Source organism: Lepidochelys olivacea, assembly GCF_965140295.1.
Source record: "Lepidochelys olivacea isolate rLepOli2 genome assembly, chromosome: 7".
NCBI lineage: Eukaryota > Metazoa > Chordata > Testudines > Cheloniidae > Lepidochelys > Lepidochelys olivacea.
In genome coordinates this window covers 93,321,135-93,349,074 of record NC_140417.1, presented here as the reverse complement: position 1 = coordinate 93,349,074, position 27,940 = coordinate 93,321,135, and the positions used below count along the sequence as shown (strand labels likewise).

General features: G+C 43.7%; 1 protein-coding gene across 1 annotated transcript; it reads right to left on the bottom strand.

The window, feature by feature from the left end:
• Positions 1–18: 18 nt before the first annotated feature.
• On the bottom strand, positions 19–26,835 carry NOC3L (NOC3 like DNA replication regulator). The gene is made up of 21 exons (XM_084634852.1): positions 26,736–26,835; positions 23,415–23,622; positions 22,110–22,236; positions 17,774–17,931; positions 17,602–17,661; positions 13,967–14,097; positions 13,134–13,295; positions 11,311–11,404; positions 10,801–10,976; positions 10,397–10,525; positions 9,470–9,601; positions 8,447–8,527; positions 7,442–7,542; positions 6,877–6,949; positions 6,715–6,778; positions 6,552–6,623; positions 5,152–5,333; positions 4,701–4,829; positions 2,843–2,940; positions 2,018–2,102; positions 19–481 (listed from the first exon to the last, which is right to left on the bottom strand). The coding sequence occupies exons 1-21, from the start codon at positions 26,742–26,744 to the stop codon at positions 350–352; spliced, it is 2,403 nt and encodes an 800-aa protein (XP_084490978.1). The 5' UTR covers positions 26,745–26,835; the 3' UTR covers positions 19–349.
• Positions 26,836–27,940: the final 1,105 nt, after the last annotated feature.

Genomic DNA, 27,940 nt, shown 5'->3' with positions numbered 1-27,940 from the left:
ACATAAACCCAATGAATCTCTTGCAAAATATATATTTATGTAAACAAAAAATATTGCAATAATATACATCTCAAGCAATATTAAAATCACCTGCCTCCAGACTTTTATACTTCCAGAAGTTACTTTTGTTACAGCTCAGTATGGTTCCTGTGAGGATGCAACCTTCTCAGTTAACCAACAGGTAACTGCAAAACACTGCTATTACTTTGTGTGCATCAGTAATGCATCATATATTTTTATCTTTCCACAGCAGGACTTCATCTGAATTCCTGTAAAGATGATGGGCAACAATTTCTTTCTGCTATTCCCAGACCCCAATTAAGAAGTCAATTATACTGGGTTGTAATACTTATGATAGGGATGATTCCTTTAAGTGTTTAGCAAAATCCACGGGTCTGTGAACAGCAGCCTCATTGAGATGTGTCTGAATCAATTCCTTTAAATCTTCATTTAGAAATGAATCCCCTTGAAGAAATTTATCCTGGAAAAAATCAAAATGTTAGTTGTATAAATGATGTAAAATACCTATCTAAATAAGGTCAACAAAGGGGTTTCTCAAAGTAGTAGTGATATTTTACTACTTTATTTTTCCTTCCCTAGACCACCTTCTGAAGGCGAGGACACCAAATGTTCACTGATCCCTATTCATGTAGCAGGGAGAGCCTGTCAGTCTGAGCAGGGGAGGTCAGAGAAAGGACTTGCTTTCTAGACATGCAAGTTTTTCCTTTCTTCTTTGTAACTAAGCTAAGGGGAGCTTGCCACATCAGCCTTTGGCTAACATCATACAAACTTTTTTGATTTCCTCTCCATTTTTAATAACTCTTACTTTTAAGAATACTACAGTTTGAAACACCCACACACTGACTACCTCTCAAAAATCTGTCCTCTAGCCTCTAAGGAGAGGCACAGAAGGCAAAAGAAGCCTGCATCTCCACTCATGGTTTCTGTCAAAGAGCCTGGACAGAAGTGCTCTGTCCCACTGAGATATGTTGCAAAGGCCTATGGCGGACAGACTCCAGAGGAGAAGCAAGTGGGCCATGGTATGGCAAAACTGAGATATGGTCAGAGTTTGTTAGAGAAGCAATAAGTTTCTTAAGCAATAAACAAGACCCCAAATTAAATTTAAGAGACCTAAGTCACTTTAACGTAAAACAATGTAGAGTTACTGATTTTTTTTGTTAACTATTTTCAGAGGTATTACATGCTACATATTCTCACTCAAGTACTAGACAGTTCTACTTCCATCTGCCAATCCCAGTGCCTCTCTGCCAGACATGCAACTGATGTGATAATCCAGGGGAACAGGCAAGTTTACAAGTCATTTTCAGAGGACTCAGTTACTTATTTAATAAGGAAATTCTGTGGTGTCAGAGGACTTTGCTGATATTAGTAGATTATCAGCAGGAGACTCCATTGCAATTCATAGGTTACCATACTTTCAAAAGAGAAAGTGGGGATAAAGTCTCACTTTGTAAAAGGGAGAGCACTTGTGTAACATGTAGTAGGAGCTGTCAGTGGAGAATGTTTCATAGTGAAGCTCTGAGACATGTTAACTTTTTCCTTTCTCCCATAAAAGCTCTATGTTCCCCTCTTATATTTACACTTTTCAGTTACACACTGGCACTGATGGTGGCCACTTCCCACTCTGTATGCTGAATCAGGGCTCTGGGAACTTGGCCATCCTGCTGATTTCAGACTCTGAGACAAGAAAGGGCTTTGACACAAAGGCAACAGAAGCAAACTTGCACTCAGCCACAAGACAGCATTACAGATCTGAAAGGTAACAGACACTACATTTGTGTTACTACACATGCTCGTCCTATGGGAGATGGAACTATTCATACCATTTCTCTTCTTTCACAGTCAGCAGTCAACAATATTCACACCAGTAAAGAGAACTTAGCTGGGAAATCTGGTCATACAGTCAAAACCCCTTGGTGCTGAGCAGTGAGTCAGGAGTTCTAGTATCTGTTTGTGAACACGTGAGTTTAAGAAAGGATGTTGAAAGAGACAGTACCTTTTTTCTAGGTGTAACTGATGCTACAGGAGGATTAAAAGTCATTCCTTTCATATTATATGTCTCAAAAAGTTCTGTGCCAGACCTGTAACACAAGATCAGTTTTACACAATTAAAAGAAACCGTACAAAGTATATGTCCATAAAACGAGTCTCACTTCAGTACTCTATGAACTCAAAGTAACCTGCTCCTCAATCACTACTTCAGACCTGCAAGGGAAGAATACCTGGTAATACAGAATATCAATTGGAAAAGTTATATGAATCAGAAATGTAGAGATAGGACAAATAGACAAATTAAAAGCATGTAAAGTGGCTGTAAATTATTATACTGAGATTAACTACATAGCTGAGGTATGAACGAAGATGGAAATGAGGGAGATTAGGAGTCCAGCTCACAGAGACTATTGCTATGCATGCCTGACAAAGTTCCACAGTCATCTATCCTCACACTAATTTCCATCAGTACATACTCCAGAACCCGGCACCACAATTGTTTTTCATTGGACTGTCGCAGCCCAGCAACACTGCTCCTTATTAAGATCCCTGGGCTGCTACTATGCAACACCAAGTGCTTTTGCTCCTATGAGGGCAGAGTATGCTGCATTTTCAGGACTTTTATCCTCTGCATGGCCAGGAAACAAGCCCTTAGAGAAAGCAGCCAGCTTTTGGTACTTATAAAAGAACCATCATACTTTTGTTCTTCAAAAATAATTTTCTTGAAGCATATGGAAAATTACTTACTGGGGAATCTTATAACACAAAACAAACAGCTTCTACTTTGCCAGTGAACTATTTTTCAAAACATATCCACCGTATATCCCACCTTCGGCTCAGATCTGGTCTGAGAGCTTCTGAACCTTCAGCTGGAGCTCCAGCAATAAGATGATCTGCAAATTTCTGCACTGTCGGATGATAGTGTCTCTGAAAGGAAGAAGGGGATTGGTGAGGGATAGGATAGTAGGTACTTATGTATGTACTTCACCAATAATAATAATACTGTATTTATACACTGCATAGAATACTTTCAGCAAACTTCTTTTCTGTTTCAGGATGAGACTAAGGATTAGCCAGTGTTCTAAGGGTTACACACGCTATGTTACCAACCCATAAAACCACACAAATAGTTTGGATGCAATGTCCATGACAGTTTCACTATAGTTAATCTTAACTCTTTTTCTTCCAGTAGATACTTCTAGCCAGGATTATAGACAAACATTTTCCATTACATATTTGCAGAGATAGGCCTTAAATATAATTTCTGGAATGAGTAGGCTATATTAAAAGCATACGGATAAAACATAAGGGCCATAAAGGTTTCCATTAGGCTACCAGCTCCACTGAAACAATTTATCACACAAACAGGTTAATGGTAAGATTTCCCTTACTGCCATCTTTGTCCCTGCCTCAGATGGGTAATTAATCTCAGTATAATAATTTAAAGCCAGTTCACTTGTTTTTAATTTGTCTAGTTGGTGGAGCAAAGCAAGATCTAACACTCAACTCCGTATCATTTCTCTGTTTATCTGCAACACAATAACTTTGCAATGCCACATCCCAATCAATTTCAAAATTAACAGAAATGTTGTAGGTACTGGTGGGCACAAACCTATTGATTCTGGTGCAGATTAGAAGACCGGAAAAGACTGAATCACAGGAAAAATCAATACCACCAGACTGAGGCAGAGGAACATCTCTCTGCCGCGCCCCCTGCTGCTGCCTATACATATCAAAGGCAGCACATTAACCTGCTATGCTAGAAGTTTGGATTCTACCATAAAGAAGGTTTCAGAGTAACAGCCGTGTTAGTCTGTATTTGCAAAAAGAAAAGGAGTACTTGTGGCACCTTAGAGACTAACCAAATAAATTGAAGAAAAGAAAAAAAAGAAGAAAGCCTTTCAGGGAGGATTTTGAGAGGGGTGGGGTGGAGAGAATCTAGGACTGCAGGGTTTAGGTAGCAGGGGACGTAGAGATCCAGAGAGAACTGAGGGGTGTGGGTGAAAAGTGGTGGTGATGAGGGAAGCATGGGGAAGGGAAGATACTGGGTGGATTGGCAGGGAAGCAGGGATCCACAGCACGGGAAGCATAGGAGACAGGGAAGGGAAAGTGGCACTGGAGGAAGGGGGAGAGGCAGGGACCTGGAATGGGGAGGAATAAAGGGACCATGTCATGGTCAATAAGTGGGGAATGAGGGTGCGCACAGAGCCCCTGCCATGGTACATGGAGAGGGGGACATGGAACACACACAGAACCCATGGCCTATGGCAGAGGAGTGGATGGGGGCACACAGAGTGCCTGTGATGAAGGAGGAGTTGGGGGGAGTTGCAGGGAGGCCCTGAAACAGGGTGCCACACAGGGAGATTATAGGGAAGAATGGAGGGATGCAAGTAGACCTGGGGTGTGCAACACGTTTGACCTACACTAGCCACAGAACATGAGACCTCCTAGCATAAATACACAGAAAGGATACACAGAACACAAGATTTCATCAGCCACCATCCCAACAACCTATCTGGAAATACTGTTGTAACAAACAAAGTATTGTGTTAGCAGAAGTTAGACAAGGGTATGTCATTCATCTAGAGTACACAGTCTAAAGATTACAGCATTGATCTGAGCTCTGTATTTAGTTAAGTATATAAACATTTAGCCAGCTCCCCAGAATTACCCAAATAGTAACTCACCCGGAGTGCATGTAATTCCCACAGGGCTGTGTTCTGAGCATTGCAACACTCTGGCTCATCCAGTTCGGGGAGATACAGTCCACTGCCTTGAGCCTCATTATCTAGCAGGAGGTCTGTTTTTGGGAACGTCTATCACACCATCACACAGAAAAATTGATTATCTCACAGAAGTTTAATGCATATAACATGGTAATGCAAGTTCAAGAGTGTAAACAAACATTCAGCTCTATTCAGACTCAGCAGTACTTAAGGAAATCCCATTTTCATGTTTAAAATGTCAAAATATTCTGTAGTAAAAAAAAAATTAAAAAATTGTAATACTACATAACAATTCATGGACTAGCAAATTCTGCAGCCCAGTGTCTCCCACAATTCTGGAGGAGACACTGCTAGCAGAAAGGAAATAATCAAATAAGAAATTTTCCATTCCAGCAAGTGACTAAGAACTTACTTGCATCAATATTCTGTTGGTTGCCAAGATCCCAACACTGGAATTTGGAAGGACATGGAGAGCAAGTGTGGAAAGTCGCTTTATGAAAGCAAGGGCTCGTTGCTGGGAAACCTGTTTCCTACGTTTGGTAAGCATTACATCCAGGCACTGAAGCACTATCACCATGTCATCATTCGTAGCACCTCAAAAAACAGAATATGCAAAAACCCATTTAAAGGCAAAAAGAGACCTTCCACATGAGAAAGAAAATATTCTATGAAGGATGTTGTTTAGAAATTAGAGCCCTAGAATATTGTACTAAAGCATAAATAATAGTTCAACAAACAGTGGTTATTAACATGATAGACAAAAACACACATCTACTTTTAAAAAACTATTCCTGCTTTGAGCAGACTCAGTATATCTGTGCTTCTTTTAACAATGCACTTATTCAAACAAGGATGCTTAAATTCACAAAGATTCTTTTGGTCCTAATTACACTGATCATTCTATCAATTATTTATAATTATAAAAGTGTACTCATCCAGTGTTTTGGATGCATATACAATAAAAACAATGTACAACATATAGTTAATTCATGAGCTCCTCCTATACAAATTAATGAAACCCATTTTAACTAAATTAATCCTTACTTTAATAGGCATCTTTTCATAAAGTGTTAAAGCACATATTAAAAGCAATTAATGTTGAAAATATAAAACTTTCAAAAGATCAACAGAGATTTCAATTGCCTTTGCAAAGAATCAAGTAATATGGAGTCAAAAGACAGATTTCTATGAAGAGAGGTTAGATCAGGGATGGGCCACTAGCAGCATCCGGTCCGCCAGATCATTTTATTTGGTCCACCACAGCCCAGCTCAGGGCAAGCAATCCAGCAATGCCAAGGGCAGGAAAAGGTGGGAGGGCCCCGCCTGCATACATACACATCATATGATGCTGTAGCAAGAGCCAGTGGACCGGAGCAGGAAGTCAGGCCCAGCCCAAGCTCCACAGGACAGTAGCTGTTGCCGCAGGATGCGTGTGAGGCAGATATGCTCTCCAACCCCTCTCCTAGGCGGCAGGACGTGACATTCCCCCGGTCACACCCATCAGCCCACCAGAGGGTTTTAGTGGATTTTGTGGCCCTGTGCTACCTTAAAGTTACCCATGCCTGGGTTAGACGCTGATCCAAAGTCACTCACTAGCCACTAATGAAATCTGACGCTATTTGAAATTGGTACTAAGTAATGCCGTAATATATATACTAACTTGAGAGAAGAACTAAGAAGTTAAAACAAATTTGTTATCTGTTTCTGTAAAAGGATGGCAAAGGCATCTTAAAATTAGCATTTTTAAGAGTATCATACAAATAAAATAAACAGTCTATGTGTTCAGATGTTAAAATAAGACGCTGAACTTACCCGCATGTAGCCTAAATAGTGTCCTGTAAAGGTGACTGTAGAACTTTGAAGGGTCAATGTTAAGAACATCACCTATTTAAAAAATAATCCCAAATAAGTAGGTTTACTTCACTAACCTATCAGCTAAAATCAAATTATAAAGTTTATATTTTAGAGAACTTACCTTGTCCAGACAGAATATGAAAAGCAGTGAGAACGCAATGAAGGCTCTCCCGATAGCTTAGATCCTGGGAATACAAAAGAATAGCTGATGCACAGTAGATAAAGCTTCATTTTTAAAAAAATGTCTCAAAAAATTACCTCATTAGGAAAAAGCTCAACTTACCCCAGATGCAATGAGAGAATGTAGAACAACCAACAGGTCATCAAAAAATTCTACATTTATGAGATGGGCAAACCTAGAATCAGGGAGATTTTTATTTTTCTGTAATTATAGACAATTTTCTCTGCAAGCTCATTCAAAGCATTCTGTGACCCACCAAAGACTACATCTTCATCCTCTACTTTCATCAAATGCCCTCTTAAATCTACTCTATATTCGCACAGCTTGGTAATGCGATGCCTAGAGGCATATCTTAACTTTTCATTAACGCTACTGCACAGAGCAAAGAACGACTATCAATTTCTTTATTAACAAACCAGAATAAATAATGCAAATCACCTCATGATTTGAAGGATTTTTGTCATGTAAGTCCCATACTGACAATTAGATACTACAATGAAAGACGTTAGAAATGCTCAAATATACAAACTGATGAATTTTGGTGTGCTTTATTCATATATCCTACATGCAGTTGAATTGCTCATAAAAAAGATTCTTAAAATGTCTTTTTACTGACTCATTTTTTCTAAAATATATAGAAAAAAAAATATTGACTCATAGCTCTTACTTTGCAAGACCTTCCAGTACCGTAGGCAAAAGAGGGGATTTCTGTACTTTCTTCAGTATTCGGAAGTAAGTTAAAAATACAATATTCAGAGTCTCTGTGTGCTGTGGGAAAAAGTACATAAAATCATATCAGTATGCACAGAAAACAGGTATTGCTGATTCATTTAAACTAAACTCAAAACTTTCCTTTTCCTCTTACTTTTTTGAATTTTGAACTCACCATTCCCCCAAATCCTAATAATTACAAATATAGCGGTCCAAAAATTCCTATCACAAAGGATACAGTCACACGTTATTGAGTCAGCAGGTGGATTTTAGATTCTGTAGTAAACTAAAATTAATGGCAATATTTTTAAATTTGACCAACATAAATCATGCTTTTAAATTCCACTTTGATACAACATCTCATTCAAACAAAGAATTGAGAAGACCTACTTAAATATAAATAAAAGGAAATAAATGCCAACAAACTGATACTGAACAGCTGTACATATTTAAAGGGACGCTGTTCTAAATAGGCAGTGTCAGGCTGTCAGTTTGCCTGTCAGCCTGGGGTAAGGACTACACAACTGAAACTGACATAATAAACATTGCTACTAGCAGCAGAATTTTTCTGACACACACAAAGGAACCCTATTACAGATTCAAGTAATTCCACCTTACTGGAGCCCTCTGCTGTAAACTGTAACCTAGTCAGTGAGTTACAAATTAGAGGCATCATTTTCCTTTCTTTGTGCTCCACCTGTGTTTTTATAATTTCAGTCTCCTCAACACAGCTAGGTCTGTTAGTTGCAAAAAATGAACCCTCCCCAGATCCTATCTCATGACATACAATACCCTTTCTGCCTGAGAAGAGGTCTTCCATACCCCGTATCACTTACCTACTGAGCTAATGTGACAAAGAAAAGACAACAAATTGGACCACAAAATAGACTTCAGACAACTAGTTTTAATTGCTTGCAAGAATACATGCAAAAGCAGAAAAAAAATTTCTCTAATTCCCTACCAGTTTCAGTTTTTTTTCTTTACTCTCAGAGGCTTCTGCTTCCAGGAGTTCTCGTTCCAGCTTCTCTTCTGCTTTCTTCCACTGAAAATATATTCATTTTAAAGGTTTCAGAGTAACAGCCATGTTAGTCTGTATTCGCAAAAAGAAAAGGAGTACTTGTGGCACCTTAGAGACTAACCAATTTATTTGAGCATAAGCTTTCGTGAGCTACAGCTCACTTCATCGGATGCATACTGTGGAAACTGCAGAAGACATTATATACACAGAGACCATGAAACAATACCTCCTCCCACCCCACTCTCCTGCTGGTAATAGCTTATCTAAAGTGATCAGTCTCCTTACAATGTGTATGATAATCAAGTTGGGCCATTTCCAGCACAAATCCAGGTTCTCTCTCCCTCCTCCCCCTCCCCCTCCCCCCACAAACTCACTCTCCTGTGCTGGAAATGGCCCAACTTGATTATCATACACATTGTAAGGAGAGTGATCACTTTAGATAAGCTATTACCAGCAGGAGAGTGGGGTGGGAGGAGGTATTGTTTCATGGTCTCTATGTATATAATATCTTCTGCAGTTTCCACAGTATGCATCCGATGAAGTGAGCTGTAGCTCACGAAAGCTTATGCTCAAATAAATTGGTTATTCATTTTAAAGACATTAAATATTCTGGCAAATTAAAAAATTCCACTTCTCACTAAATTTGGAGGCCCAGGGTCCACAGGTGCCTGGAATAACCATGTTCAGTGCTCTGCTGATCCTTTGCGAGTTCCATGGTGGAATGAAGTTGTCTTAATGATGGCAGAAGGGTAACTGGAGGGTAACCCTTCCCACCAACTAATAAACAGAACTGAGTCACTATCAGAAGTTTTGCTAATTATTATAATAAATATAGGGAAAAGGACAGAATTAGGAAGATTAAAAATTCCTTGATGTGCCCCAAAATGCTCTATACACAGTGATAATGCAACGCATTTACCAGCGCCAAAGGATAACGAAGGTAACAGGAATCCGTTTCTATTATACCTTTCTTTGCATCCTTGAAAGATTTTTCCTTTTCTCCTTACAGGACATGAACTTTTTCTTTGCAGTAATGTCTTCTGTGTCTTTTTTTACTTCTACTTCTTTAATTCTTAGATGAAGGAATATTTTTAGCACCTAAAATTGACAAAGAAACCAGAAAATATTTAGTGCCTGAAGTTTAACAAAGTCACGTGCAGCAAATTTACAACAGCAGATTATCAACATCAGGAACTTCAAGAATGGGTGTGTCTGACTGAGCTTTTGTCCTGTAATACTGGAGAATCTTCATACAATTTTATATAGTTAATTAGAAAACATACACAATGCGTTTTCATAAAATATTAATTTACAGCAGTCTTCCTTATAGTCACGGTCACTTAAAATTCTGGCTCCTGCAACATAATTTGGTCACCTTAACCTATTTTCTTGGCTTAAATCCAGTGACTAGAACCCATAACTTGAGCATGCCTTAATTTATTTGTCAAACAGACTACACCCCTTGTAGGCGCAACTGCAAACTATCCCGATGCAAAGGAAAGATAGGACAACTAGTAAGAGTCCAATATGGCTTCATCAGAAGCTATTTAATTATCTGAAAATAAAAAATGAAGCTTACAAAAAGAGGAAACATGAATAACCAAGGAGTACAAAAGAGCAGCACAAGCATGAAGGGACAAAATCAGAAAAGCTAAGGCACAAAATTAGTTATACCTAGCAAAAAGCAGTAAGAGGAGGTTCTTTAAATGCATCAGGTTTGTCAATCTAACAGACTACACCCCTTGTCTCCTTTTTAAGGGAAGTCAAGAAGCCCTAAACTTGTTCTATGCTCAGGAAAAGCGAAGAAATACTGGATAGCTTTCCTAAGTATAGACTTTTGCTATTTTTGCCATTGTCAAAAACAATTCTGAAGTACAACAGAAAGAAACTTACCTCAGGTCTAACATCATAATTTCTGCTTTTTACAAGGCCAGAAATCACCTTAACAACACCCAGAGAAACAGAGCCCAGTTTGTCTTGTTTAAAGAGCTTCTTTACAGCTTCACAACACATTTCAGAAATCTGTAAAGTGAATTGAAATGTTTATTCTCATAAAATTATATAAAAAAAAAAAGAGACAAGTTCATCCCAATAGTTACTCAACTAAGTTTCTATGTCAAAATTTACAATGGTGTGAATATCCATTTTCAATAAAAAAGTCAAGTACAGAGAGAGAGAGAAAAAGTGTTGAAGAGAGGCATGCTACGGTTGCTTTGTAATTAACTTTCAAAAATCAAATATTTTTCATATAAGAGAATGCCTCTTAAAATCAAACAAATAATTAGAAAGATACCCACCAATTTTGATGCGTCATTCATGAGAGGTACAATCAGGACAATGATGTTATTGTGGAAATTGAAGTGAGGCAGCACCACAAGAAGCTCACACAGACACTTGACTGCAATCTCTGCCAGACCTTTATATGCTTTTAATGAGATCACGTTACTTTTCTTCAGCTTCCTCTGCTTCCAGTCTGAATAAAATATTATTTTTGTTATTATTATGCAAACCTTAGCTACTGCATTATTTTTGAGTATTTTTCTGGCGGCTTTCCTGATGTTTTAGTAAAATCAATCTTAAGTACAGCTTTCTATGAAATAACAATCAGAAAATGTTAGGTGCAGAAAGCAATATTCATTCCAAGAATAAACAGTTATCCTGCAAACACTTATATAGGCGAGTAACTTTGTGCGCACAACTAGGCCCTTTCAGTTCAACGGGATTATGCATATGTAATTGACGGCAGGATCAGGACCTTGTATCTAGGAATGTACTTAACTAAGAAATGAGGAAAATCCACACTATACCTTTAACTGTTTGTTCCAGATTTTCCAAGTAAAACTTGTACTGGCTCACAAGGCTTTCTTCAAACTCCCTTAGTTTCTGAGTTTCTTTTCTAACCTGTAAACATGATACAGGTGAATTATTTTAAAGACCTAAGTATTTCAGTTAACTAATACTGCCAATATAAGGTTTGGTGTTTTGGGTTTTCTTCTTGTTTTTGGGATTGGTTTTATTTTTATTTTTTAATCCAATGAAGTTTAGTTTTTAACAGAGCTTTCCCAGGTATATATTAAAATTAACTTTTCTGTACAAGTTTTGGTGCTTGGAGATTTTTTCTGCCCACCAGATCTATTTCACTAGCAAGTATTTACGTGGGATTTGGGAATAGGACTGCCTTTATGAAAAACAAAGCCAGAATCCTGAGTTGTGCCACCTCAATTGGTAAACACCTTCTAAACCAACATTTTACAAAAAATCCAGGAGAATAAGATATTCTGCCTTTATTTAGCAGAGAATTAAATATACTTGTAGAAATCTGATCCAATATAAGGGCATCTACACGGGGGCATCCAGGAAAATTAATCTGAATTAACTAAGGTGTGAATTTGAAGTAGATTAGTAAAACTGCATTAAATCCAATGTGAACACTCTTATTCAGCATTAAAGTGGCCTTAATTTGGTATAGTTTAAACCACTTTCAAAAGGAGTTAAAATAAATTAAATTAAGGCCACTTTAATCCTAAATCAAAGCATCCACACAGGGATTTTAATGCAGTTTAACTAATTAACTTCAAATTCACACCTTTAGTTAATTCAGATTAATTTTCCTGGATGTCCCCATATATGCAAGCCCTAAAATACATGAATAATTGTACTCTTTCTGCTCCTTGCCCCAGCCCTACCCCCAGCTGCGGCTCCGCTCCCAGCCCCAGCCCAAGATCCACCCCCAGATGCAGCCCCACCCTCGGCCCCCTTACCCCTGTCTGCGACCCCCACCTCCCTCCCGAAGCCGGGGCCCTGCTCCCAGCCAGGGTGCACACAGAGATAAGGGGGAGGCACAACCCTGAAAAGCTGAGCATCCACATTGTATTTTAACCCAATATTAAGACTCTTCTAACCCATAGTCAAACCTATGGCTCTGGAGTCCACACTGCAGTGTGCAGACCCAAGTCAAAGTAACCATATCTCAGAGTCCCTAGTGCTCTCCCCCCTACCCCCAAATATGGCTGCTCTAGCCTAGGACCTGGTGCACTGTGTGAAAACTTTACTGCCTGCCCTGCACGTTACAGGAAGTTTGAAGCAACCTGCTTTGCAAAAGACTTGATCAGTTTGTTCTCCATTGCAAACCCAGGAGGTTCTTGGATAGTGTGATTGCAGCTTGGTGATCAGAAGAGAACAGGTTAACGATGACCTGAGTTGCTGCCATTCACAAAAGGAGGCTGGGCTTCCATTTTCAATAAAGTGGATTGCAGATTGTTGGGACAGAGAGGAATAAGGAAGTTATCCCACAATTCTATGGGACACTTCCAGCTGATTCTCGGGAGATGAGTCAAGTGGGGCTCCATCTACACTGTAAAGCAATAACACAAGCTCGGACCCTCCAGCCCTGGGTCCAAGCCCTATGTTAGTGCAACTGAAGTATAGACACAAGGGGGTTAGGCTTGAGCTACGGCTCAAGCATGTGCTCATGCTGCAGTGTAAACATATCCCATAAATACTTCATGTTAAAATAGGATTTGTTAAATTTGTTCAAAAACTAGATTTCTGTTAAACATCTGTTTTAGATCAGGGACATTAAAAACAACAAACTATCCACCCTATTTTATAAAGAAACCTGGAGTTTCACCTTGGTATGTTTTTCTGCTTCAGTCAGAGGCCGAATTTTGTAAGAAGGAGTAATATCTTTGAATATTTCCATCAGAGAAACCATCACCAGCTTCCGAACAATCACAGCCACATTGGGGTCTTGTTCCATTAGCATGGCACGCAACTCTTTCAGCTTCTTTATCTGTTCAAGAAAACATATGGTGCAGAATAAATAAAGGTTATATACCAAAGAGAAACAAATTTACACTCTACTTTACGCAAAGGGTGGCAGTAGGAAAAACTCCCATATCTGGCAATAAAACTACTGTAATAAAGTGATATTAAACAAACAAATTAGTACACACTATTAAACACCAGGGAAGGAGTCAGCAAACCCCAAAGAATCTAATGAAATTAATAGTTCAGGAATGTTGCAACTAGCAAGTAAATACAACTTTAAGCAGAATGATAGGAAAATATTAGTGCACGCTGGAACACTGAAAAGTAAGGGTCCAATCATGAGCCTGCAAGCAGAGCCCAAATAAAGCATTATGCCCACAGGAACTATGGGCCTTGGTGGAATGGGAGCTGTATGGAATCCCCACTCCCAACCCATCAATAACACCAATGAATTCGTGGAGAGTCCAACTACTGGTGGGTATGGGTAATATCAAACACAGTCTTGCGGATTTACTTTGTCTGCAGAACAACTGCCAACAACCATGGCCCCCCCTTTGCTGTGCTCTCTCTGCTGATTTTGGCTTTTCCATGGGTGCATAACATGTTGCAGACTTTGCCATTCCTTGATTACTTCAGATTTTTGAAATTAATTGATTTACTGTACCACACACAAAAAAATTGAACACTACTCACGCTGTTTTCTGGGTCAGACAGAATGGCAGCTGCTAAGGCTGCAATGTGTATCTTCTTCTCTTGCAGCTTCCTCCTCCTTTGAATTACCAGTTCATCTGTAGTGAGCACAGGCTGGGGTTCTTCACTAGATGCTAACACAATGAAGTTTAATAGTTAACTTTTCCCCATTAGTTCCCACTCTTTAACTGTATGTTAGAAACCACTTAAGTATCATACTGTAAAATCCAATTCTATTAATTTTATTTCAAATTATTACTTAGCAGATACAATATCATAATGTTAAGTTCAGCAGTATAGCACTCAAAAGCAGCCCAAGAGGGTTTTCAGGGCCACGTGATGACTTGTAATTTGCATAAGACCCACTTCACCTCTTCTAACCCAAAATAAACAAACAAAGGAATAATGATGTCAAACTTGGTGGGTTAGGTCAGGGCTTGAGATACAATTTTTCTGTTAAATTTCAAGTGAATTGGACAAGGGCATTTTGAATTGCAATACCCTAAGAAATGGAAGTGTTCACAAGAATAAATAAATAAAAAAAGGACACTGATAAAGCATAGCTGCACAGACTCATGAACCTGAGCTCTCATGCACTGAACCAAAGATTAATTAATTAAATCAATTTTAAAAGTTAAAGATTTTCATTAACTACAACCAAATGGCTTGGTGGCGCCAATGAACTTAAAAAGGATGACAACAACTGGAGATCTGAACGGTCATTTAATTTTTTTTTAAATTACCTCGAAGTGTAAACCCATCACTATGGTGGCTTCTCAATAGAAAAAGGAAACAGTTTCCAACAAAACTGAAGACAGGTTGTTTTTAAATTAAAGTTTTTAATAACAAAAAAGGTGTTCTCAACAGTAAGAGACTTCTAACGCTTTTTTTTGGGCAGAGTTTTGTATCCTGAAAATCGAGAGTAGGAGACATTAAAAATTAAGATTATTCAACTAAGCTATTTTAACAGGTGCAAAAGGAGTGGTGCCTCCCTGCTCCCTCTCACCATAGTCCCACAAGCACACACCAGTGGACCTTTTAAGACGCTCACTTCCAATGGATTCAAGGGCTTGCAGGGTGCGTGTGTATGTGGAGGGGAAATATGTATGCTGAGGACAGTACAGAGCTTGTGGACTGAGAGAAGGGGTCATGAAGAGTATCAGCAAAGCAAGCAGGGTGATCTGACGGGAGAGAAGAAAGGAACAGAAGAGTGAAGGAAAATGGATAAGGGGAACAGCAGGACAGGGTACATGCCACACATACTTGTAAACATTAAGAGTCTCAGCATTACCTCTTCTCCCGATCAGCTCTGGAGAGGCTAAACAGGCCCAATCAGTAGCTGTAGAACTTAAAATGTTGTTGCCCTCTCAACCCTTGCAACTTTAGTAGGCTCACTGTAAACTCTAATTTCCACAAGGCTTACCAGGGTAGCCAGGGTTCCTCACAACCACTCACTAGGAGGTCCAATTAGACTCCGCAGCATAAATAGTGTCATCAACCTCCCAGCTCCATTTAGGGTTTTGGGCAGCCAATGAGTCAATTTTAGGTAGTCAGGTAGCACCTAAGGCTTGTTGGAGGGATTGGGGTTAGCTTGGCCTGGCCCAGACTTGCAGTGTGGTGGGGGTTTGGGCCTCCTTCACAGGGGCCGGGGACTGACCTCAAGCCTCCTATTGCTTGAGTGGATGTGTTGGAAGGCAACTTCAAAACGAATCTTCTAATGTTCACCAAGAGGCTGCTGAACTTAGGATTTCCTATCACTGTGCATCTCCAAACATTGTGGGCCCCAGGAGATCCATAGGAAGAGAAGGAGGAATGCTTCCTGGTGTGCTGCCATCTACAATCCTCCTACTCTACCCACTTCTCCTCAGGAAGGGATACCCTTAGAAAGTGTACAGGAGAGGATATGTCTGAACATCAAGCTGGAGTATAATTCTCAGCTGAAGAAGCTGTGTTAGTTCTGAGTTGGCATGCCAAAAATAGAGTGCAGTTGTGGCAGCACGAGTGGCAGGAGGGGCTCAGTACCAGAGTGCATGCCTGTCCAAGACACTATGTAAGTACTTGGGATGGCTAGTCACTCCCACTGCCCTGGCTACACTCTATTTTTATGTGCCAGCTCTATCAAAGATAGCATGGGTATGGCTCCTCAAGCCAGAAGTTATACCCCCAGGCTGATATGCAGACACACTCTAAACTACAGGCAATGCAGAATTTTCAAAATGCCTTTAAAAATGTAAGATACCTCCAAAATGTGCACATACAGATTGGCAGTTGGTAAGACACAATACTCCCCTGGCTGGGTTTCTAACTCCTGTAAAAAGGAGTAGAGTGTATGTCTGTTTTGAATTTGAAAGTGGTTTTCTCTATGTACACAGTGACAACATACAAACCCAATGCATAAACCATATTGGCAGCTTGACTGGAGAGAAACTTTGCAACAGAGTGTTTTGATGTAAATTTATCACAACCTAATTCATACTATAGCAATACAACCACTTTACTTGCATTTCCTGATGACTGTTAATTTACTCAAATGTGTGTTTTGGCTTTTGCTGCCCTGACTAAAACCAGCCCAGAAACTCAGGATTTCTCATTCGCAGGAAATTTTGATATTTTGACATTTGGTTTTGTTCTGATGTCAACAAATGTCCATTTTCCCAATCAGCCCTAGCCACAACTAAGACAGAGTTAGGGTTGTGCTTATCATGTGAGTGAGACTCTGTAGCTTATTGTGGAAGTGCAAATTGAATTCCAAGTTTTCTGGGTTTCTCACATTTGATAGTTCAAGTTAAAAAAAATTCTTGAAAGGTAATATATACTCAAAAAACTGATACATGCTTCATTTTAAGATTTTTTTTGTTTTGGAATAACCACCATGAATCAGGCAAGCCAGAGATTCCTGAATTAAGAATAGGAGTACTTGTGGCACCTTAGAGACTAACCAATTTATTTGAGCATAAGCTTTCGTGAGCTACAGCTCACTTCATCGGATGCATACTGTGGAAAGTGTAGAAGATCTTTTTATATACACACAAAGCATGAAAAAATACCTCCTCCCACCCCACTCTCCTGCTGGTAATAGCTTATCTAAAGTGATCACTCTCCTTACAATGTGTATGATATTTTTCATGCTTTGTGTGTATATAAAAAGATCTTCTACACTTTCCACAGTATTCATCTGATGAAGTGAGCTGTAGCTCACGAAAGCTTATGCTCAAATAAATTGGTTAGTCTCTAAGGTGCCACAAGTACTCCTTTTCTTTTTGCGAATACAGACTAACACGGCTGTTACTCTGAAACCTGAATTAAGAATGAGGCTTCTTCCTTCACTTGTGAAAAAGACACAACAGTTCCAAAGGGCTTAGTCTAAGCATCAATTCTGGAGACACCAACACATCAAAATGATATTAAATAAAGTAATTTTGAAGTCAGCGACAGAAATTTTTTCCTGCAAGTCCTGGAATTCTAGCAGGTGAGCATGAAGCATTTTACATTGCCAAATTGTGTGGGTAAAATGACACTTGACAGAATTGAGCTGTCTGTTCCAAAACCTCCTAGGCAGAACACATTCTGTGGTAAATGACTTTATTAAACAGAAAAATCACTTTCAGTTGTCTAAGTGTAACAGGGTGTTTTATTACCTTCTACCACCTCCATTTCTTCTGTGTCTTCATCCTCTTCATTCTGTGCAACACCGATGACTGCAAGAACGGAATGTATATTACAAACCTAACACTATGCACTCGGGTTTAAAAAAATTAATAAAATACAACCTTGCTGGCTGCTATGTTGAATCCAGCACCTGTTTCTTACCTGGCTTTTCCATTGTTTGTGGAATAATGCCACTTTTGTCTTTGATAGGAAGCAGGTGAATAAGTTCTTTTTCTGGCTCAGTCTGCATGTGCCTTGGCATTTTCTCATATCTGTCAATCACGCTTTCCTGTTTTCGTTTCTTGAAATGAACAGGTTCACTGTATAGTGCAAGACAGACTATTTAATTCATCAACAAATTAGATATTAACTGTAAATTCAAAGTACACTGCAAAATTAAACTCCTAAAAAAAAAAAAAAAAGTTATGCAGTACATCATGAACAGAACATCTGAGTGAGTTTCAGTGTCAGTTTCAGTTGCCTCTCCAGTTATTCACTGTTCTATGAATAAAAATGAACAAAAAATCAACCCTCCTGTTCACCTCCAATGTTTAGTAAACTTAGATATGAAATCATGATGGCTTACTTAACCTAAAAAGAAAAGGAGTACTTGTGGCACCTCAGAGACTAACCAATTTATTTGAGCATCAGATGAAGTGAGCTGTAACTCACGAAAGCTTATGCTCAGATAAATTGGTTAGTCTCTAAGGTGCCACAAGTACTCCTTTTCTTTTTGCGAATACAGACTAAAACGGCTGTTACTCTGAAACCTAATTAGTGTGGCTACTATCAGTCAAGATGCTTTGGGCCAAACATGTAGTAGCTGCAAAGAAGAGAGCAGTAGAAAGAGGCCTCACTGTCATAAGATCTGCCATAGCAAACAGACCAGTGTCCTAGTTTTAGTCTGGTGTGCCATCTCCTTTTACAAGCGGTCATAACTTAGTTTGTTTTCATTCCGTTCAGACTCCTAACCTGTATATGTTTATATGTGACTACATATGTCTTTGTTTTGTAAATAATAGATAACCGTCATGGTCCGGCAGGCCCAGATCCACAAAGGATTAGGCACTGCAATGCTTAATTTTTAGGCACCTAGAAAATCAATGGAACAGCAGCAGGATCCACAAAGCCTGAGATAGTGGCCTAGGGAACGCACAGGAAGAAACAGACGCCTGAGAATGCAAAACACAAAGCCAGCAAGCTAGGCAGGGAGCTGCCCAAACTAGCCAATGGACAATGCCAATGAGAGGGGTATGTCCTCAGCCCTGCCCCTCTCACAGTTAGGCACCTAAGTCAGGACTGCAGGGGGGTATCTATATGTTTGCAATGCACAGCGAGGAACCCCTCTTCTGGAGTCAGGCAGCTTAGGCACCTAACCTGTTTCTTGTGGGAAGGAGTTAGAGAAGTGCCTAACTCCATGCCTAACAGTCAGAGGAGGTGATGCCACTGTCACCCTACCTTATAATTTTTAGCCAAGTGGTTAGAGCACTCTCCTGAGACGTGGGACACCTGGATTCAATTACCTCCTCTGCCTGATGAGAAGGAAGAATTTGAAAAGGAGCCTGCCACCTCTCTGGAGAGTGTTCTAGCCACTGGGCTATGGGACATTTTAATGTGGGATCCCTCACTCTCTCCTGTTGAAGCTGTTCCACCTTCAATAAATAATTAAAGAGTCATTAGAGCAGGGGGACTGGACTTTACAACTCCCATCTCCCAGGCTACAGAGTCTCTCACTCTCTTTCTCTGGCCCAAGTACTTCAATTAATCATTGGGCTAAAAACTTAGAAGGGAGGCACAACCACCTCTACCTCTGGCCAGATTTTGAATGGGGCCTGATCCAGTAGATATATTCAGAGCACTGAACTAAGCCCTGCAGTCAGTGATGAGCTGCCAAAATCTTAACAACCTGTTCCCTCCTCACCCCACGAGAGGGTCGTGGCTCGCCCCCGCCCCCTGGGACTCCTGCCCCATCCATCCCCCTCCCCGTCCCCTGACTGCTCCCAGAACCAGGCAGGAGGGTCTCGTGGGCCACTGTAGTGGGTGCCCACCCCGCCCTTAAGAGCCAGAGGGACCTGCCGGGGGGTGAGGTGGGGAGTCCCGGTGTTGCTTACCTGGGGCAGCTCCCAGGAAGCATCCGGCAGGTCCCTCTGGCTCCTAGGGGCTGGGTAGTGTAGCTAGGGGGGGAGCAGGGGGAGCGGTCGCTCCCCCCAGTTGATCAAATCAAAAGTGGTGCCTTAGGTACCGACTCTGTGGGTGCTCCGGGGCTGGAGCACCCATGGGGAAAATTTGGCAGCTCCCCACCCCGCCCTGCCCCAGCTCACCTCCAGCTGTTCACGCAGGAAACCTGAGAAGCAGGCGGCAGCTTTGCGCTCAGGCCCAGGGAGGCGGAGGCGAGCTGGGGCGGGGAGTGGTTCCCCTGCACGCCCCTGCCCCCCCCCCGGTTACCTGCTGCAGTGCGGGCGGCCCTTCTCACGCCCCCCGCCCCAGCTCCCCTCCGCTCCGCCTCCTTGGGCCTGAGTGCGAAGCTGCCGCTTGCTTCTCAGCCCTCCCAGGCTTCCTGCGCGAACAGCTGATTCGTGGGAAACTGGGGGAGGAGAAGCAGAGCAGGGCAGAGCATAACTCAGGAGTGGAGGGGGAGCAGAGGTGAGCTAGGGTGGGGAGCTGCCGGTGGGTGCTCTGCACTCACCAAATTTTCCCCGTGGGTGCTCCAGCCCCGGAGCACCCATGGAGTCGGCGCCTAAGGTGCCACTTTTGGCCGGTTGTTAAATTTAGAAACCCTTTTAGAACCAGTTGTCCCACGAGGCTTCTAAATTTAACAACCGGTTCCAGTGAACTGGCTATAGTTAAAATAGGCACCATTCCCCCAGTTTATGGATCATGCTGGCGTTTAGGCAGGAGATGGGCACCAAGACTGTGGCAGCAGCAGACATGCCCAGAGGCAGAAATTAAAGCACTTTTACAGCAAAACTTTAGGCACTGAGTGAATGTAGGGGCCTACAGAGTTACATGGCAGCCGAGTGAGGATTTTGTGGTTGTAGTGGAGTCTACAACTGGAACTTAGGTGCCTAAATCCCTCTGTGGATCTTGGCCATAGTGGCTACATTGCAGATGTTTCTATGAACTTTTCACAATTGATAAGAATAAAAGGGAGAAGAATGGGGGATTTTTTAAAATTGGAAAATGCTACATTCTGTGCTTTAGAAGACAATATGAAAGTAACAAAAATTTGGCACAGTAGCTAATTTTCAAATGTTTATCTCAACAATTTAAAAATGTCTTTTTTAAAATGAAAAGAAACTAGGTCAAACTAAAAGATCCACAGCTTGCACAATGTCATTCAATAAATATACACGTTTAGAGTTTTCCGAGATCTATTTCAGATATTCTGTAACAGTTGGAAACAGAGTTGTGTTTTAAAAATAAAATTGTATCTTAGCTAACAACTTGTAGACCAGCTACAGCATTTTACGCAGCACGACAGAATGCAGGAGTGCTGTAACTCTGTATGTCAAAAATTATTTTTTAGTATATTTCAAAAACTGGTCTACATTAATAGTTTATAAATTTAACAAAATCATTTGAATTAGGATTAGCATAAATAAGTGTTGGAAGCATAACATTTCTTCCTCCTTTTAAAAAGTCAAAATTAATTCCAAATCAATATTTTTTTAAAAAAAGAAAGTACTCTGAGCTGATACTTTCTATGTCAAATTAAGAAATTTTTTTATAACCCATTAAACAGAAAAGTTGAGTTTACACTGGAAATTAGAACAAACTATTAACTTCACAGTACCCATGACAGGTCATGGCATTTCCTACTGGTTGCCAAAGGATATTGTTAAGAAATAAAGAAAAGATACTATAATTCTGCTCCTCTATAGGACTGAGAATCCTGCAGAGATCCTATTTCAGGAAGTGGAAGAAATATAGGGTAATTTATTTCTCTGGAGATATCACCTTCCAAAATTTTCACTCACCCGCCCACTCTCCCCAACACAGACGTTGCAGGTCCTTTTTTTTCCCCCCCCCTCTTCGTATCTGCATCCAAAGCTTATCATCATTGCATTTAAGGCATGAAATTTTTCAAACTATTCTCATAATTGGCTTAACACTGCAGGGAAAGTCTTTGTATTCGGTTCAATCAAGAATTGACCTGAATTTTCAAAGGACAGTGGCTGGAAGTCCAGGGAACCATGTGACCACGAGTAGGAGATTGGTTCCTTCTCCATAGCTGCTATCACTGCGTGTAGGAACCAAAAAACATCTTGAGCTTTGGGGATTCCATCTGCCTCACGCTAGGGAGTTGAGACAGGAGTGAAAATTGTGCAGACAAGGTATCTTAGGAGAAAGTAATTTCCCAGCATAAGAGGAAAGCTACAGTAGTGCTGATGAATGTGTTAATAGAAAATGTGTGACTAGATCAAGTAAAGTCTAAATAGGAAGTATTTATCAATCTCACTACAGCTTATAGACTGTAAGAGTATATGAGAATACTTACCTAGAAGAAAGGTCTCTCGTTACAAATGATGCTTTTTGAGCCAAATCTTCCATTAATTTCAGGTCATCTTCATCCATCATATCTAGTGGAAGTGCTTCCTCTTCCTCCTCTTCCTCCTTTCTTTTAGCTGTATCAGAAGACAATGGACAGACTTGTGAGCCACTGCACTTGTGTGCAAACTTGAAAATGCACCTTTCCTGTATTTGTCAATCTTCTCAGCTCCACACTTCAGCCCCAATCCTACAAACACACATGCTGAACTTTATTCCTGTGATTAGACCCATTTACAATAGTAGGACTACTCCTATGAGTAGTCACTCACATTCGTAAGTATTTGCAAAATCCAGGACCTTAAGTCTTCCTGGCTCCTCAATCATTATCTAGATAATAAAAAAAGGACCTCATCAATCTCAGTAGGCCAAATAAACCTGACTTTGAAGAATAGTCCCATCTAAAAGGATTTAGTTTGGGGCAGTCATGCCCAATTAATTCTTTCCTTCATATTTCTAGTGTTGGGAAGGTGTTTTTGTTCTCTTTCTAAAGAAAAAGAAGATAAAAACTAGCACAAGTGCATTCTGCATCATACCATGTGCAAGCTCCATCATTGAATCTATATGAACATTTCTGACACGCTTAAGTGATATGTGGGCTGTTTCTAAAAAGATAGAATAGTCAGGAATTCAGGTTCAAAATAGCTTTTGAATCTGAATCTATAGGAATGTATAAACTTGACAGTCGGAAAAATAACAGGCTCAGGATCTAGTCTGGAACAGGAGACAAGAAGGTGAGCAGTGCAGTCACCAAACATAATACTGAACATAAATTGGTCCAGAGAGAAATCTATGCAGGCATTCTTGAGAAGAAGAAAAGAAAATTCAGAGACGACAAGAATAAAAAAAAAAGAGATTGTCTGAATATTGAAGCATAAGTTTGTCTTTATAATGGGAAACTCTGATGTCATACTTTTCCTGCAGTTCATTTTGTAAAGCACTGCATACTGTTTACTCTTGCATAAAAAATAATATAAGCATTATTACAATTTTCTCACCACACTCCATGCACATAACCCTTTGATGCAGAGGCAAAGAACTGACTGATAATCTACAAAAAGGCAAGTCAAGACTCAAACATCTGTACATATCACTAATGGCAGTATCAGAATAAAGAACAATTTGTAACTATTGGGTTCAGCTCTGGTTTCACTAGATGTAAATTACAATGTCATGCTTACCTCTCATCCCCCATCTATGCAAAATAGATCAGAAACCTTGCTAAATTTACTACCTGACACAAGCAAACACTCACCTGCATGTTTTGTCTTGTATTCCTCCAACGGAACAGATGTTCTGGACGTAACATCTTTGACAGCTTGCCTAAGTTTTCTTTGCTCTTTTCGATATTTCTTAGCAATGCTCTCATGCTTAAACTGTTTATTCTTTAACTTGTTGTCAAGCTTTACTTTACTAGTTTTCAGCAACTTGCGAAAGCTTGGAACTCGTTTTTTATTTTTTCTCTGGAAACCAACAGAAAACTTCAGTTAACTGATTCATGTTTATTTTTGTTTTAAAAAAAGAAAAGAAAAGAAAGAGAAAAAAAGCCAAAATCACACTACATTTAAGCAAAAGATTTAAACCAGACACGCTAAAGCTCACTAACACCCATGCTGGATAACAAATTTCTTGTGAACAGAGATTTCTGTGTTTAGGTTTAAATATACCCAATTCCTAATTAGTGAAATTAATTGCATTAAGCAGAATAACCTGGAAACAAATGGGCCAAAGATTTTACAGAAACATTTCTGAACAATCCTAATTCTATAAAAAGAAAAGGAGTACTATTATTATTATTTGAGCATAAGCTTTAGCATATGAGCATAACATAAGCATAAGCTACAGCTCACTTCATCGGATGCTGTAGCTCACAAAAGCTTATGCTCAAATAAATTTGTTAGTCTCTAAGGTGCCATTAGTACTCCTTTTCTTTTTGCGAATACAGACTAACAGGGCTGCTACTCTGAAACCTAGTTCTATAAATATCCAGCACAGAAAGCAATGCAGTTTTAATACAGTCCTATACCACATACGTAGCGGCCTCTTGTTTAGGAAGGATTATTAGGAAAGAGGTGATGGGACAGCTCCAGCAACAGTTGACATTCAGACTACCTCTGCCCCCATTATTCAGGTTCCAGACATGGATGCAGAAATGTGACTATACTGATATTTCTGTGATCTGTTCCTAGGGTAAGCTGTACAGCATGTAGCAGGATGGAGTCCTAGTTCATGACTAGGGCTCCCAAGTGCCATGGTAGTACAAACAATATCCCTGTTAATTTTATTATCAGCAGTCTTTGAAGCCAATTTGCAAAAGATATCAGGGATCTGCTTCTGAGATATCTGTAGGGGTGCTGACGTGAACATTTCAAAAGGTGCCGGCTTTGCTCCCAAAGAGGTGTAAGAAGGCCAGCGCTGCCTCTTCACATGAGGGCTTTCCACATAATTCACAGTCCTCCTCTATCTCTTCACCCTTCCTCTTCAATACCGGGCCTACGGGCCTATGTGCGCCCCCGGGTGCTGCTGACAAGGAGGCGCAGACACAGGGAACTTTGAGAACCCCGGGCCCGCCTTGGAGAGGCTGCGCGGGCCTCAGCAGCCAGCCGGGCTCGGGGCACGAGCCGCCCATGTACCACCCCCAAAAGGACACCACAGCCCGTAACGCCCCCGATCCCCACACGGCCCGGCTCTCCCTTTCACAGCGCCTTGTGCCCCCCCCCGCGACACCGAGCACTTACCCCGCTCCACTCTCCCTCACAGGACCGTGCCATCAGCAGCCGCCCTCCCAAGGCCTGGCTCTCCCCCTCACAGCGCCTTGTGCCCCGGCCTCCCCCACAGCCCCCACTCGGCCCTCCCCCTCACAGCGCCTTGTGCCCCCCGCTCTCCCCTCACAGCGCCTGTGCCCCCTGCCCCGGCCTCCCCCACAGCCACAGCCCCCCCCGGCCCGGCCCGGCTCTCCCCCTCACAGTGCCTTGTGCCCCGGCCTCCCCCACAGCCCCCACTCGGCCCTCCCCCTCACAGCACCTTGTGCCCCCCGCTCTCCCCTCACAGCGCCTTGTGCCCCCTGCCCCGGCCTCCCCCACAGCCACAGCCCCCCCCGGTCCGGCCCGGCTCTCCCCCTCACAGTGCCTTGTGCCCCGGCCTCCCCCACAGCCCCCACTCGGCCCTCCCCCTCACAGCACCTTGTGCCCCCCGCTCTCCCCTCACAGCGCCTGTGCCCCCTGCCCCGGCCTCCCCCACAGCCACAGCCCCCCGGCCCGGCTCTCCCCCTCACAGCGCCTTGTGCCCCGGCCTCCCCCACAGCCCCCACTCGGCCCTCCCCCTCACAGCGCCTTGTGCCCCCCGCTCTCCCCTCACAGCGCCTGTGCCCCCTGCCCCGGCCTCCCCCACAGCCACAGCCCCCCCCGGCCCGGCCCGGCTCTCCCCCTCACAGTGCCTTGTGCCCCGGCCTCCCCCACAGCCCCCACTCGGCCCTCCCCCTCACAGCACCTTGTGCCCCCCACTCTCCCCTCACAGCGCCTTGTGCCCCCTGCCCCGGCCTCCGCCACAGCCCCCCCCCCGGCCCGGCCCTCCCCCTCACAGCGCCTTGTGCCCCGGCCTCCCCCACAGCCCCCACTCGGCCCTCCCCCTCACAGCACCTTGTGCCCCCCGCTCTCCCCTCACAGCGCCTTGTGCCCCCTGCCCCGGCCTCCGCCACAGCCCCCCCCCCCCCCGGCCCGGCCCTCCCCCTCACAGCGCCTTGTGCCCCGGCCTCCCCCACAGCCCCCACTCGGCCCTCCCCCTCACAGCACCTTGTGCCCCCTGCCCCGGCCTCCCCCACAGCCACAGCCCCCCCCCGGTCCGGCCCGGCTCTCCCCCTCACAGTGCCTTGTGCCCCGGCCTCCCCCACAGCCCCCACTCGGCCCTCCCCCTCACAGCACCTTGTGCCCCCCGCTCTCCCCTCACAGCGCCTGTGCCCCCTGCCCCGGCCTCCCCCACAGCCACAGCCCCCCGGCCCGGCTCTCCCCCTCACAGCGCCTTGTGCCCCGGCCTCCCCCACAGCCACAGTCCCCCCCCCGGCCCGGCCCGGCCCTCCCCCTCACAGCACCTTGTACCCCGGCCTCCCCCACAGCCCCCACTCGGCCCTCCCCCTCACAGCACCTTGTGCCCCCCGCTCTCCCCTCACAGCGCCTTGTGCCCCCTACCCCGGCCTCCGCCACAGCCCCCCCCCCGGCCCGGCCCTCCCCCTCACAGCGCCTTGTGCCCCGGCCTCCCCCATAGCCCCCACTCGGCCCTCCCCCTCACAGCGCCTTGTGCCCCCTACCCCGGCCTCCACCACAGCCCCCCCCCGGCCCGGCTCTCCCCCTCACAGCGCCTTGTGCCCCGGCCTCCCCCACAGCCCCCACTCGGCCCTCCCCCTCACAGCGCCTTGTGCCCCCCCCCGGCCCGGCTCTCCCCCTCACAGCGCCTTGTGCCCGCCCAGGCCCGGCTCCGAGCCCCCCACAGCCCCAGCCCCCCACCCCGGGCCCGGCTCTCCCCCACAGGGCCCCGTTTCCAAGCCCGGGTCCCCCCCGACCCCGCAGACCGAGCCCCTCACCGGCTTCATTGTGGCGGCTCTGGGGGTCCCGGACACACGTGGCCACAGACCGCTGCGCAGGCCCGGAAGCGCGGGGCGGGGCTGAGCTGCCTCACAGCGGGGCGTGTTTGGCCGCGCCCCACACACCCCTGAGACGTGTGTGACCCCGCCCCGGGCCTAGAGTCGCCCTGCTCCATTCCAACCCCGCCAGCGAGCTGAGGCTGCAGCGGCCTGGTTGAAGGGCCCGGCGCCCCTCCTGCACGCCCACACGTGAGGCGACAGCTGCAGCAGTAGCCCTTGAAACCCTAGGACCTCTCGCAGCGTCTGGTTTATTTTGCTGAAAGCGCGAAAACCATTCACAGGCTTGTCTCTCCCTGGGGCGTTGATCCTGGCTAGCTGCATGGGTGGCGACTCCTGGTCCAGGCTACATGGCCATAAGAGTCAATCAGGAACAACTCCATGAAAATAAGTTGTTGCTGGTTTCCAGGTGTGTGGGTTTCGACTGGAGCACCCAGTCAAAAAGGGACCCTGGTGGCTCCTGTCAGCACCACCCAGAGGGCAGTTAAGAGTCCGGTCAGCAGGTCTGGCTCCTAGGTAGTGGACCATGCACCCTCCCCACCCCAAGCACCAGGAGGCTCCACAATACGGTGCCCGGGGCCAGGCAAGAGTAACACACAGAGGCTCCTACTCCACCCCTGTAGGAGCTGGACCTGGTGCTAGCTGCTTCCAGGGTGCAGCACAGCTTCCCTCATCTCCAGCCCCACCCCAGAGTCCACACCTCAGCCCAGAGCCAGTACTCCCTCCTGCATCCTAGCTCCTTGCCTCAACCTACAGTCCCCTCCCACACTCCAAATCTCTCAGCCCCAGCCTGGAGCCTGTTCCTGTAGTGCACACCTCTCATCCCCAGCCCCACCCCAGAGCCCCCCGGTGGAGCCCTCACCCCCTCCTGCACCCCTAACTCCCTGCCCCGTGAACCCTTTATTTCTGGCCCCACCATGCAGGATACACACACGCCCACTTTGAGCCCTCAACCCCAACTCTCTGGCCCAGCCCAATGAAAGTGAGTGAGAGTAGGGCAGAGCAAGCCACCAGGGGAGTGGCAAGGTAGTGACCAGGGGTAGGGCCTAAGGGAAGGAGCAGGGCTAGGGTGTTCAGTTTTTTGCTATTAGAAAGTTGGAAACACTATTCTGGTCAGGAGAATCTAACTGCTGCTACTCGTTCATTTC